This window comes from Phoxinus phoxinus, assembly GCF_949152265.1.
Source record: "Phoxinus phoxinus genome assembly, chromosome: 6".
NCBI classification, from domain to species: Eukaryota; Metazoa; Chordata; class Actinopteri; order Cypriniformes; family Leuciscidae; genus Phoxinus; species Phoxinus phoxinus.
This window is the reverse complement of record NC_136881.1, coordinates 43909143-43922251: the sequence shown is the minus strand read 5'-3', so window position 1 is coordinate 43922251 and position 13109 is coordinate 43909143. Positions and strand designations below refer to the sequence as shown.

Here is a 13109-nt window from a genome sequence, read left to right as displayed (position 1 = left end):
GATTCTTCTCGCATCACAATCCTGTCTGTTCACTGTGTGCATGTGCAATATAGAGTTTAATATACAGCTCTTAGTTTTATTAAGTAACCGCTTGAAAACTTGTTCACTGCTCTTTTTTATAGGATATTATATAGGATTATGCTATTCATTGAGTCGAATCGAGAACGAATCGAATTGAGCGCTTGTGAGCCGGTCCTAGCATTGAGGATCTTTGACCCTCCAAAATGATTGTGAAAAAGGCATGACTAGATGATTGTTCGCTATTATTAGACACGTGCTAACCAAGTGTGCGGAGTGAGGAGCGCGCACAGCATGACACAAAGGCGCCGGCGCGATTACTTGCACTTCCTATCAACAGTGGAAACAACTTAAAATACTCCGTTTCTGGCCATACAGAAAATAATAATGCATTAGTCGCAATACAACTCACAATAACAAGAAAACGCTTTGCTTTCGTAAAATAAAATGAAACAATCGGGCGCGCTTTCATGATCTCCGTGAACTGGAGCGCGTCAGAAAATAAGCAGAAACATTTCGTAGGATATCGCCTATAGCCTCACATATATGAGACAAATATCTATATAAAGCTTGATACTACTACTATGGCCGTTCATGTCGAGTGCGACGAACTGCTTCCCGTTTTGAGCGTCTCTCTTCCAAAAATGACTTGTAGGCCTCCTGAGAGTCCCTGCGGCCGTTGTTAATTGCTGCGCGCCAGTTGGGTCTGTCATTTGCAAGTGCCTCCCAGTTGTCCAGGTTGATGGAGAAGGCCTGAAGATCCCTCTTAATAACGTCTTTAAAACGTAGATGGGGGCGACCATGTTTGCGGGGGGCATTTGCCAACTCGCCATATAGCAAGATTTTTGGGAGGCGAGTGTCATTCATTCGACAAATATGCCCAGTCCAACGGAGGTGGCGTTCACGAAGGATGGTGTACAGGTCACTGGAACCAGTTCTCTCAAGTATGACAGAGTTTGGCACATGATCCTTCCAGCATACACCCAGTATGGAGCGAAGGCAGCGAAAATGGAAGGCGTTGAGGCGATGTTCGTGCCTCCTGTATGTTGTCCATGTCTCACTTGCATATAGTAAGGTGCTAAGTACACATGCATGGTATACACGGACTTTGAGGAGCAATGTGAGGTTCTTGTTGTGCCAGACACGCTTGCTCAGTTTTCCAAACATTGATGATGCCTTCCTAATGCGCATGTCAAGTTCTGCGTCAAGGTTATTGTTGTTTGATACTGTGGAGCCCAGGTAGGTGAATTTGTCTACCACAGACAGACATGTGTTGTTAATGTATACTGTAGGGTTTAGGGTTGCAGGTTGGGCAAGGATAACTGTCTTTTTAAGACTAATCTGCAAACCAAACTCTAGGCATGCAGCGGCAAATGATGTGCAGAGTAGTTGTAGATCTGCCTCTGAGTGGGCAACAAAGGCAGCATCATCAGCATAAAGCAGCTCACGTACCAGAACATGGCGTACTTTAGTCTTCGCCCGCAGTCTGGCCAGATTGAACAGTTTTCCTGAGCTACGGGTGTGTAGAAGGATACCGAGTCATCAGGAAATGCACGGCGTAGTAGGGCAGAGAAGAAAATTCCGAAGAGGGTAGGGGCAAGGACACATCCCTGCTTTACCCCACACTTTATCTGGAACTCATCAGAGCGAGTGCCTTCAGACTGTACAGTTGCCTTCATGCCCTCATGAAACTCAGTAATCACCTTCAGTAACTTTGGAGGGCAGCCAAGTCTTTGTAAGATAAGGAAAAGTCCTGATCGACTAACATAGTCAAAGGCCTTGGTCAAGTCTACAAACACCAAAAACAGAGGTTTACGCTGTTCAATACACTTTTCCTGTAGTTGACGGACGCAGAACACCATGTCTGCTATGGAGCGGCCAGCACGAAACCCACACTGGCTTTCAGGGAGGATACGGTCAGCAAGGATTTGTAGACGTGGTAGAATAGTACGAGCGAATATCTTGCCAGCAAGACTGAGCAGAGATATTCCTCTGAAGTTGTTACAGTCTGCACGGTCCCCCTTGTTTTTATAAATGGTGATGATGTTGGCATCTCTCAGGACATCTGGGAGATATCCACTGTTCCAGCACATCACAACCAGATGATGTAGGACAGAGGCAAGAACATCACCGCCTGCCTTATAAGCCTCAGGGGGGAGGCCGTCAGCTCCGGGAGACTTGTTATTTTTCAGTGCTTTAATTGCAGATTTGATTTCCTCGATGGTAATGTCTGCATCCAGATCAGACATAGGGGGGAGCTCAGGAACAGCAGCAGTTATTGCCAGCGTGTTGGCTGTGACAGGCTGAGCATAGAGAAGGCTGTAGTGCTCTGCCCATCTCGCCAATTGAGATTCCGAATCGGTCAGAAGTTCGCCTGATAGGGAACAGAGTGGAGAGGATTTTTTTGGGACTGGACCCAAGGCTTCTTTCAGACCTTCAAAGACACCTCGGATGTTTCCAGTGGATGCACTTAACTCAATACGGTCACACAGTGTGCTCCAGTAAGCCTGCATGGCTGTGCGAGTGACCCGTTGGACATTGCGACATGCCTGCTTAAATGCTGCCTTATTTGAGCGAGTGTTACGCTGCAGGTAGGACAGTCTGGCTGAACGCTTAGAGTCGATTGCAGGTAGGAGGAGGCTGGCATGGGTTTTGAACCAGTCAGGCTGTGATCTGGATCGCTTTCCAAAGACGGAGAATGCAGCCTTCTCTTGATATGCTTGATATGTCCACTATTAAACCAACAAGATCGAATCAAAAGCAAATATCAGATTAATCCATATAAAGATGCATTTCTCTCTAATAGCGGAGATGGAGACATGTCTGCAGTCGACACTGATTTAGAAAACATTAGTTTATTAATAAACAATTAAAATACATAGGTATTTTTTAAGACATATTTATTATAATTAGCCTGCTTTTGCGGGAAGATGTATGGATGCGCTTGAGAATGGGCGATATCCCTCCAGTATTTCAGCAGAAATTAATAAACGAGCGATTAGTCGACTAGTAAAATCTTCAGTATATGGCAGCTCTAATCAATACATTTACTATAGTTATAGACATTATTTAATTAGTAATAAGTATCCAGCTCTTGTGTTTACAATTAAACTAATAAAACCTTTACTGTAGCCTATCTTGAAGATTGTTGTATCTTCGGTTATAAAGATGAAGATTGACATTTCGTTAATTAAAAAAATAAGCACGTAATGTTGTAAAAATGTTCTGTGTTTACTACTTTTAGAATTGTGTATAATAATATAGGCTATTACCAGTGTTGGGGGTAACGAGTTACAAAATAACGGATTACAGTAACGATATTACTTTTTTGGGTAACGAAGTAAAGTAACGCATTACACTAAAAATATCAGTAACTATACTACTTTACTAGACTATAGGAACGCGCTTTCCTGCGTTACCCAAGCCGTGTTTTCATGTGTGTAAAGCTCTGATCTGTCGAAGTGGTGCGTGCATGCCTGTGTGTGTGTGCTTGCCTGGGCACCGTTGCCATAGAGATCGATTTGAGTGACGTAGCTGCTGGTGCGAAGGACAGAGAGGAATGGAGATGGAGACGGAGACGCGAGTTTCGGCCAGTGGCGATATTCACATTACTTTCAGTTTATTGCTCGAAAGGACAAAAATATTTGCCAGAAATTCACTCTATGCCCTGGCAGGCAAGTACTGGACATCGGGACTACCGGGAGATTCACGGCTTTTTGGGCCGATCCGATGCATCTAAAACTTTTTTGTTCGTTTGTCTTAACGGCTCATAAAACTCGTACATCGGCGGCCCATTCGTTTTGTTTTGCTTAATTGGCGGCGCTGGGTAAGTGCTGGTGTAATGCATTGGTTAAAAAAAGTCAGCGTTAGTTTTTTTTCTGACAGACCGGCCCATGAAACACGTAGATTGGCTCATTGGTTATTTTCTTGATTGACACTGGACTGGCCCAATCACATCTTTAAACACCTCCCCCTTTGTGCTTTGAGCGGGCGTGCAGTGTCAGTGTATCGGTCAAAATCTCTTATATACGGTCTATGGTCAAAATACAGATGGAGAAGAAAGTTTCAGTTTTGCAGTTTCCGTCAAAATAAAATATCATGTGCTTATCTCTGTCCAGCCCTGATCATGTGTCTACCACCACGGACATAATCCTGTTGTTTGTAGATTTTACAGTGAGGCATATTTCTTTGTGCAGACAGAGATATTGTTATTTTATATGGTTTTACATGCCATTTTTATCGGCTACATTTATAAACACTATGCGGACATGCAGGCTAAATGATGATAGGGCTATGATGTTTGTCCATGTATCTACACGGTAAATTAAGAAACGGGAAAGTAAAGTAATAAGTAGTGAAGTTACTTTTCAAATGCAGTAACTAGTAAAGTAATCTCATTACAATTTACAGAAGTAACTAGTAACTAGTAACTAGTTACTTTTTTTGAGTAACTACCCCAACACTGGCTAATACCAAGATATGAACAAAAACATTGTATATATTAGCTATATATAAAACATAGCCTACTGTATATACAAAAAAAAGGTCCTCATTGGTTAATTTGGCCTGTAACAATGATTTTTAAATTATAATTAGTAGTTGTTTTTTAAATAACAAAAACTTGTATAGAGTATTTCTAAAACCTATTTTATACATAATGTATATTAATTATTATTTGTGTACTTTGTAAACAAAGTCATTAATATAGGCTAATTTGCTTTTGACATTTAACAGTTTTTGGGCCAGTTTTCTCGCTCAGTTTGAGTTTTCTCATTGACGTTGATATTGCGCACCTGAGTATCATCGGGTTTATGGCACGTCACCCCTCAAACACTGACGTTACCGCCACACGACTACAAACCTCAATTGATCTACTCATCGAGCCAACGTGCAAACTATCACAAATCAAAGTGAAAGTAAGTCGCACACACACTCATCTTTATTAAAAGTGAAGAACTAAAATGATCTTACCAGGGCCGTTAGTCGCTCTCTCTTATTGCGGTCTTTGACATTTAGCTGATGAAATGCAGCTCTATCGGTTGTGTTCGGTGACGTGCACTCCATTACATCTGCATATAGCCGGAATTGAAGATCGGATTTAAATCCATTTAGCAAAAACACATTTAAGTGAGCATTGTACAGTGGCCCGGTGTAAACAGCCCCTAGTGTACAGATGTAGCACGCGCTACTTGTGCTTGCTTCCAGACATGATGGCAGTCGTTTTATACGTGTGCTGATGCGAGATCACAGGTTTTGATCGTGGATGATCGTCTCCACGATCTGCTTCTGAGGGAATATGGCCGTGTTCCAGCGCACATCTATCAGCGGAGTTCTCCTCAGTCCAGTACTGTACATCTCCTCGTCCTTCACATGTGAGCGCAGCGCTACACTCACAGCACACTGCACTTATTCACAATCACAAAAGGTCATTATCTGCTCGTGCTTTAAAGCTTTGGCGGGTAAACTTTTCATTGGCGTTCTGTTCTGACACGATGCACTTTTCCTGAGCGCGCGCGCACTGCCAACGCCAAACTGGACTTGATCTCCGCGTCTGATTTTTTACTGAGACTGAGAGAGCTACATGGAAAAATATGCACCAAACAAGCCACTTTGAAATGTAGCTGTTTGGATGACCCTCCTCTCAACAAAGACTAGACAGAGATGACCCCCCCCTATTCTCCTCCGGTGGTCCAGTCCACAATACCGAACGGCCCCTTACTGAAGTAAACATCGTCTTTACCACTCTTACTTGTAGCAGAGTAATATTTGACCAGTAGTATCTGTACTTTCACACAAGTAAAGAAGGTGACGACACACACACACACACACACACACACACACACACACACACACACACACACACACACACACACCGGAGAGCTGGAGCTGCTCTTCATCACCGGGAGGCTCAGAGACACCAGGTGCACGTCCAGAGTCCCGTTAGCGAAATACCCAAACGTGTTCAGGTGGACCACAAACCTCGTCTCGTTCTGAGAGAGAGAGAGAGAGAGAGAGAGAGAGAGAGAGAGAGAGAGAGAGAGAGAGAGAGAGAGAGGAGAGAGAGAGAGAGAGAGAGAGAGAGAGTGACAAGTCATGAGTGACATGTGTGTTCTTGATGCTTCCAGCTACATAATTACAAAAACAGACAATAAATAAAAGAATGATTTTATGAATAACAAATCATCATATATGAAGACAAATGCTAAAATAATAGAGATAAAATGCTAAAAAATCATTACATAGGTCAAATAAATGTATAATTATATGAAAAATACATAATTACATAAGATGAAACATCAGATATATGAAACAAATGCTCAAATAAAAGAGATCGATGATAAAAACAAAGGTAAATAAATGAGGTAAATCGTTATATAGGTCAAATAAACGCGTCGTTAACGAATAATACATCATTAGATGAGACGAGAGCCCGGATATGTGTCAGAAACACACGGAGGAGGATAATAACGCAGATTAGAGACATGATTCTGCATAAACAAGTGTGTGTGTGTGTGTGTGTGTGTGTGTGTGTGTGTGTGTGCGTGTGTGAGAGAGACCTTGAGTCTGAGCTGGTGGATCCGCGCGCTGCTCTCCGACACCAACAGCACCAGCGTCACCAGCACACACGCGCCGACCGAGCGACACATCACCACACACTGCCAATCACTGCGCTGTCAACGATCAATCTGTCCGTCAGAGGATTGACATTTACTCATCCGATCGCCAGTTTGTTTCCAAACTCTTTCCAGCTACACCTTCACTTCCGGGACGCGTGAGAGCATACACGTCATCACCGACCGCGGCGGCGCGCATTCCTGCACTCTGGCGCCCCTTCTGGCGGGAGGACGCGCTCGCCACACGCGCGCCCACAGGTTAGTTTGACCGTTATTATTAGTATAGCGAATTTACATCGTAAATCTTTGTGTGTGTTTTTTATTTATTTTTATTTACATGAACATGAATAGTACAAATAGCATAACTGCTGTGTTGTAAAGTTATGGCCACATCAATTACAGTTTCTCGCGGAGATTTCGCGGGCGAAATCCAGTCATTTCGATAAGAATCGGCGCGATTTTGAGGTAAAAAAATGACGAAGAGTTAAAAAATTTAATTTTTGTTTTTAAATCATTACACGGCCTAGCACCGGACCTAATACACTAGCACAATCCACCCAGTCATTAGGTCTAGTAACCTTGCTCTCTGTACGTCGATCGAGACTGAAACATCGAGGTGACTGAGCCTTTGAAATAGCAGGCCCCAAATTATGGAATAGCCTACCATTATCAATCAGAATAGAGTCGTCAGTTGCCACTTTCAAATCAAAGCTTAAAAGACACTTTCTTAATGCTGATCCTTAATCTACTTTTTAACCTGTAACTGTATTATATTCTATGTGTTATTTATTATGCTTGTAATCATATTGACTGCTCTTGCTATTTTGCTATATTGTATTGATTATTTTGTCCTGTTAAGCACTTTGGTGAACCATGGGTTGTTTTTAAATGTGCTCTACAAATAAATAATGAATGAAGATGGGCAGGAAGGCCTTAAAACATCCTAACTCCTTCATTATTTGACCTAGCCAAGTATTCATGGTGTCTAACCCCATGTTTTCTGGGTCTAATAAAACACATTCCTCTAACGTCAAGACATTTTTCACGTTCCCAGAACCAACACTGAATATTTGGAGAACGTTCTTATAACAAAAATCTGTTAGCTGGGTATATCCATGAATTGGTTAAGGGTGGACATTTTTGCATAGTTTTTGGAAACTATGACTTTATGTTTCAAGCCTGCTTACCATGTATCTTATCACCATTTATTATTTCAACATTGTGCAGTGCAAGAGTGACTGAAATGACAGATGCTCCTACTGATAAAAGGTCAGTTAAAGATGCAAGTGACTCAACGATTTATAGCTAGATATCCTGTCAAAATATAAGCAAAAAGCAATTTATTAAATGACAGTAACACGCTATGTGTCAAGAATCAAAGGTTTTGCAATATACATTTCTTCTGTAAGTGTGTTAAACTGCTTAGAAGCAGATCTCCTAGAAGTGGTAAACTCCTGACCTGTGTCATTTTTTAAGTTGATTTTTAGCAAAAAACACTTCAAAATTATATGTGCTCATTCATGTGTAATTACCTCCACCAACTAATCAAGTAGGGATGGGCGATATGGCCTAAAATCCATATTGCGATATACATTGCAGCCTCTTGCGATAATACAAATACGATGATGCGTTGCAGCCGGTTGCAGCTCGTGGCTTTAAATTTCGCGGGTAGATTGCGTCAACATTATCGCAATAGAATTAAAATCTCTATCTTAGGCCAATTTTTTATCATTTATATTGCATATTGTTTCTATCGCCCATTACTATAATCAAGTATTCCCGTAAGTGAAGAATCTGCCATTTGCATACAAGTGAGCTGCTCGAATGGCGGCAGCCATGTTGTGCCTCCATCTTGAAAATACATTAGCCAAAGAGGGACATACCTGAAAATTCAAGCTTCGCCTTTCGCGCTTTTACACTCAGTGGCACCGTGACGAATGCGAGCGGAGATTAACCGCGACTGCCGGCAGATAATAAAAACGCCCTCTGAATGGGAGGGGCTAGAAAGTCATATTCAGTTGGTAGTCATAAACAATTTCACCGCTAGATGGGAGTAAATCCTACACAGTGCAGCTTCAAAACTGCAGTTGTCAAACCCCTCCTGAAAAAGAGCAATCTGGATAAGCAATCTAATTACACATTGTTACCTAGTCAACCGTTATCTGAGATTTGTTTTCATGATTATCGAATGTAAATAGTTTTATCTCTAAAAACAGTTTAGCCTATAACGCTAGTATAACGCTAGTATATGGGGCATTGAGTAATGACAAATAAAAATCGCTTGTTAATACCACTAACAAGGCTCAAAATAGCCCCACACTAACACGGTAGCATAATGAGGGTCCCTACATGCAAACCGAAGCATTGAGAACTTTGACAGTGTCCAGACAGTTTAATAAGAAGATATTTTATACATACAGTCAACTTCACGTATACAGGCAGAATCCATCTTTGAAAAACAGACTCTATCAATCGATCTACGAACCACTGATCCAAATGCGCTGGACCATATGAGATTCTACACAGTTCAGCGCATTTGGATCGGCGGTTCGTAGATCGATTGATAGAGTCTGTTTTTCAAAGATGGATTCTGCCTGTATACGTGAAGTTGACTGTATGTATAAAATATCTTCTTATTAAACTGTCTGGACACTGTCAAAGTTCTCAATGCTTCGGTTTGCATGTAAGGACCCTCATTATGCTACCGTGTTAGTGTGGGGCTATTTTGAGCCTTGTTAGTGGTATTAACAAGCGATTTTTATTTGTCATTACTCAATGCCCCATATACTAGCGTTATACTAGCGTTATAGGCTAAACTGTTTTTAGAGATAAAACTATTTACATTCGATAATCATGAAAATAAATCTCAGATAACGGTTGACTAGGTAACAATGTGTAATTAGACCAAAGGTTCATTTTGCACCGGAGTTCTCCTTTAATCTCGAATGGATACTTTGACAATTTTCCATCTGGTTTCCGATCGCATCACAGCACAGAGACAGCGCTCATAAAGATAATTAACGATATTCGCTTAAATACTGATACAGGCAAATTATCAGTGTTGGTACTACTCGACCTCAGTGCTGCATTTGACACTGTCGATCACAACATACTTCTTGACGGGCTGGAAAACTGGGTGGGGCTTTCTGGGATAGTCCTAAAATGGTTCAGGTCATACTTAGAAGCGAGAGGTTATTATGTGAGTATAGGAGACCATAAGTCTGAGTGGACATCCATGACATGCGGAGTTCCTCAAGGCTCGATACTCGGGCCACTCCTATTCAACCTGTACATGCTCCCAATGAGCCAAATAATGAGAAAGAACCAAATCTCTTACCACAGCTATGCAGACCACACACACACACACACACACACACACACACACACACACACACACACACACACACACACACACACACACACACACACACACACACACACACAGCTATGCAGACGACACACAGATCTACTTAGCCCTATCGCCTAATGATTACAGCCCCATTGACTCCCTGTTCCAATGCATTGATGAAGTAAACAGTTGGATGTGCCAAAACTTTCTTCAGTTAAACAAAGACAAAACTGAAGTCATTGCGTTTGGAAACAAAGATGAAGTTCTCAAGGTGAACGCATACCTTCACTCTAGAGGTCAAACAACTAAAAATCAAGTCAGGAATCTTGGTGTGTCTCTAGAGTCAGACCTTAGCTTCAGTAGTCATGTCAAAGCAATAACTAAATCAGCATACTATCATCTGAAAAATATTGCAAGAATTAGAGGCTTTGTTTCCAGTCAGGACTTAGAGAAACTTGTGCATGCTGTCATCACCAGCAGGGTGGATTACTGTAATGGACTCCTTACTGGCCTTCCCAAAAAGACCATAAGACCATAATTTATCTCTTTTAATTCCTTTTATAACTGTTTTAATTTCTCTTGCTATGATTTTGTGATTATTTTCTATGCAAAGCACTTTGATATTTTTATTCCTTTCTATGTAAAGCATTTTGAATTGCCACATTGTATGAAATGTGTTATATATATAGATATAATCTTGCCTTGCCTAACACAAATGACACATGCTCTTACTGATAAAAGGTCAGTTGAAGATGCGAGTGACACAACGATTTATAGCTAGATATCCTGTCAAAATATAAGCAATTTAATAAATGACACCCAGAATCAAGGGTTTTGCAATATACATTTCTTCAGTAACACAAAGGAGGAGCGTACGAATCTAACATATATAAAGAGTGACTGAACAACACAAGGCACAACACAAACGGTGAGTTACTGTTTCATTCTTCATCTTTTACCTCAGAGTTTTATTTCTACAACAGTGTAATTCAGAAAAATGACCACAAACAACAATAATCTGATGATTTTTTTGGTTTGATTTCTTCCAGATTTAAAAATACAACATTGATTAATCTCTGCAGTCATCAGCTGAGGATAGATTGAGACGATGGCGGTGAGTTCATTCACATTTACAGTGACTGTTTTTACTTTTATTATAACTTCAGTGTGATGTGATCATTATAAACGAGGATCTTGATCAGTCGTGTCTCTCCAGATGACGGTGTTTGTCGCGGCTCTGCTCTCTGTTTCCACGGGGTTTGTTGTGTCTGTATCTGAAGTTTTCAAGCCGGCCGACTGTTCTGATGTCTATAAAGCAGGACTAACGCTCAGTGGGATTTACTCCATCTTTCCAGCAGGAGACGTTCCTGTCTGGGTTTACTGTCACTTGGTCTCAGATGGGGAAGAGGAAGACAACGGAGGATGGACGGTACGAATGTGACTTTAGATCATCAAACACACATCAGAACACACATTATGAATCATATATTCTATATAAACCCATCACAGGTGATTCAGAGGAGAATGGACGGCAGTGTGAATTTCTATCGGCCGTGGGATCAGTACAAGAGAGGATTCGGGGCAACCGAGGGCGAATACTGGCTGGGTAAGATCTCACAGCGGGTGTCCGTTTCGGTTTGTTGGATTTAAAAACATTGGCATTTGGTGTCATGTCCAGTGTTTGGTTGAACATGTTCTTCATGTGTGTGTGTGTGTGTGTGTGTGTGTGAACAGGGCTGGAGAACATGTACCAGCTGACACGTAACAGGAAGTACATGCTGAGAGTGGATCTGGAGGACTTTGAAGGAAGGAAGGGTTTTGCTCTGTACTCGTCCTTCTCTGTGGGTCCTGAATCTGACGGGTATAAACTGCAGGTTTCAGGGTTCACTGATGGAGGAGCAGGTAGGACACTTTCATACTTACACACTCGAGTGCACAAGTTTTTTTAATGTCACTGAAATATTCTTCATCTAAATATGATGTTAATGTCCTCAATGATGCTCTTCTTCTCTGCAGGCGACTCTCTTTCCTACCAAAATGGACAGAAGTTCACCACCTTTGACAAAGACCAAGACATTTATGAGAATAACTGTGCCAAACAGTATCTCGGGGCGTTTTGGTACGCAGCCTGTCACATTACAAACCCCAACGGTGTGTATTTATGGGGAGAAGATGACACCATTTATGCCATTGGCAATGTTTGGTACACCTGGAAGAGCAATTATGCTGTCGGTATGAAATCCATCAGCATGAAGATCAGACGTGTCTCTTAGACATTTGAAGAAACATTACAGAGTTTCCCAGAAAAGAAAAAAATTAAGGTCAAAGGGTTTCCTTTAATCCGTTAACTGTGTAATTTAGTAAATCATGTAAGAATATTGATGGCTGATGTTCTGTGTAATCTCTTTTTTGTTTTGGGTCACTTTAAATTTACAGTTGAAACAAATCAACAAAAAACTTCAATAAACTCCTGTAATGAATGCATTATGTGTCAATTTAGTTTGTTATGGTCATGTGAAATAAGTAATAATTTTACTAAACTAATTATAATCAACACCTGCAAGTGTACAATTTGAAGAGTAAAAATGACTGAAGGTTTTGTTAATTCAACTTTATTAAAACTGCATATGGTAATCAAATTGCACTTCCAAAAGTCATACATTTGTGAGAAAAAAAAAACTAAATAAACAAATTAATTTTAAGTATAATAAATAAAACATAAAAAGAAAAGGCAGATCAGAACATTTAATGAAGAAAACCGGTTCTGTATGGCAGACAGTAGTCGAGCCGGCGATAAAGGGCGGTAACCGGGGAAACATCCACAGATCCAGAGGAGCAAAGAAACGAATGAGACTAAATAGCGGACAAATCAAATGAAAAACTAAAACAGGTCGAGCGAGGCTACATTAGTCACATTAAATTAAAGTTGTAGGTTGTGTTTGATAGCGGAGGCTAAATTAAACGCAATACTCACGTATCTTTGCTCGATGATGAATGAGAACACAATGAGCCCAACGGGCGGTTGGAATTTAAAAGTCCAACGTCACTCGTCACTTCAGGGCCGTGACGAGTGACAAGTACATTATGTAGTCGGGTGAAATCCAGTCATTTCGATAAGAATCGGCGCG

General features: G+C 41.1%; 2 protein-coding genes across 5 annotated transcripts in view; one reads left to right on the top strand and one right to left on the bottom strand.

Annotated features, from left to right (window-relative positions):
* gpr108 (G protein-coupled receptor 108) overlaps nt 1-6711 on the bottom strand; it is a 21149-nt gene extending 14438 nt beyond the window's left edge. For both annotated transcript variants that reach the window (XM_079617381.1, XM_079617382.1), the window contains exons 1-2: nt 6576-6711; nt 5892-6008 (exon numbers count right to left, since the gene is read on the bottom strand). In XM_079617381.1, the coding sequence (XP_079473507.1) occupies nt 5892-6008; nt 6576-6665 (207 nt within the window). In that variant the 5' untranslated portion in view covers nt 6666-6711. The remainder of the gene's footprint in view (nt 1-5891; nt 6009-6575) is intronic.
* On the top strand, nt 6559-12464 carry LOC307001182 (microfibril-associated glycoprotein 4-like). 3 transcript variants are annotated; one of them, XM_079617384.1, is made up of 8 exons: nt 6559-6890; nt 7860-7901; nt 10837-10909; nt 11031-11095; nt 11198-11410; nt 11491-11587; nt 11716-11883; nt 11998-12464. In XM_079617384.1, exons 4-8 carry the CDS (start codon nt 11090-11092, stop codon nt 12252-12254), a joined length of 741 nt encoding a protein of 246 aa, XP_079473510.1. In that variant the 5' UTR covers nt 6559-6890; nt 7860-7901; nt 10837-10909; nt 11031-11089; the 3' UTR covers nt 12255-12464. The 3 variants fall into 3 exon arrangements, with proteins under 3 accessions (XP_079473510.1, XP_079473512.1, XP_079473511.1); XM_079617385.1 differs by lacking the exon at nt 10837-10909 and having other exon boundaries at nt 6816-6890; XM_079617386.1 differs by lacking the exons at nt 7860-7901; nt 10837-10909 and having other exon boundaries at nt 6757-6890.
* Nucleotides 12465-13109: the final 645 nt, after the last annotated feature.

Bases quoted from the DNA above. Each gene is read 5' to 3' on its own strand.
- LOC307001182 (XM_079617384.1), top strand. The intron at 11,411-11,490 runs GTACGAATGTGA...AACCCATCACAG, and splicing joins AAGACAACGGAGGATGGACG to GTGATTCAGAGGAGAATGGA. The intron at 11,884-11,997 runs GTAGGACACTTT...TCTTCTCTGCAG, and splicing joins GTTCACTGATGGAGGAGCAG to GCGACTCTCTTTCCTACCAA.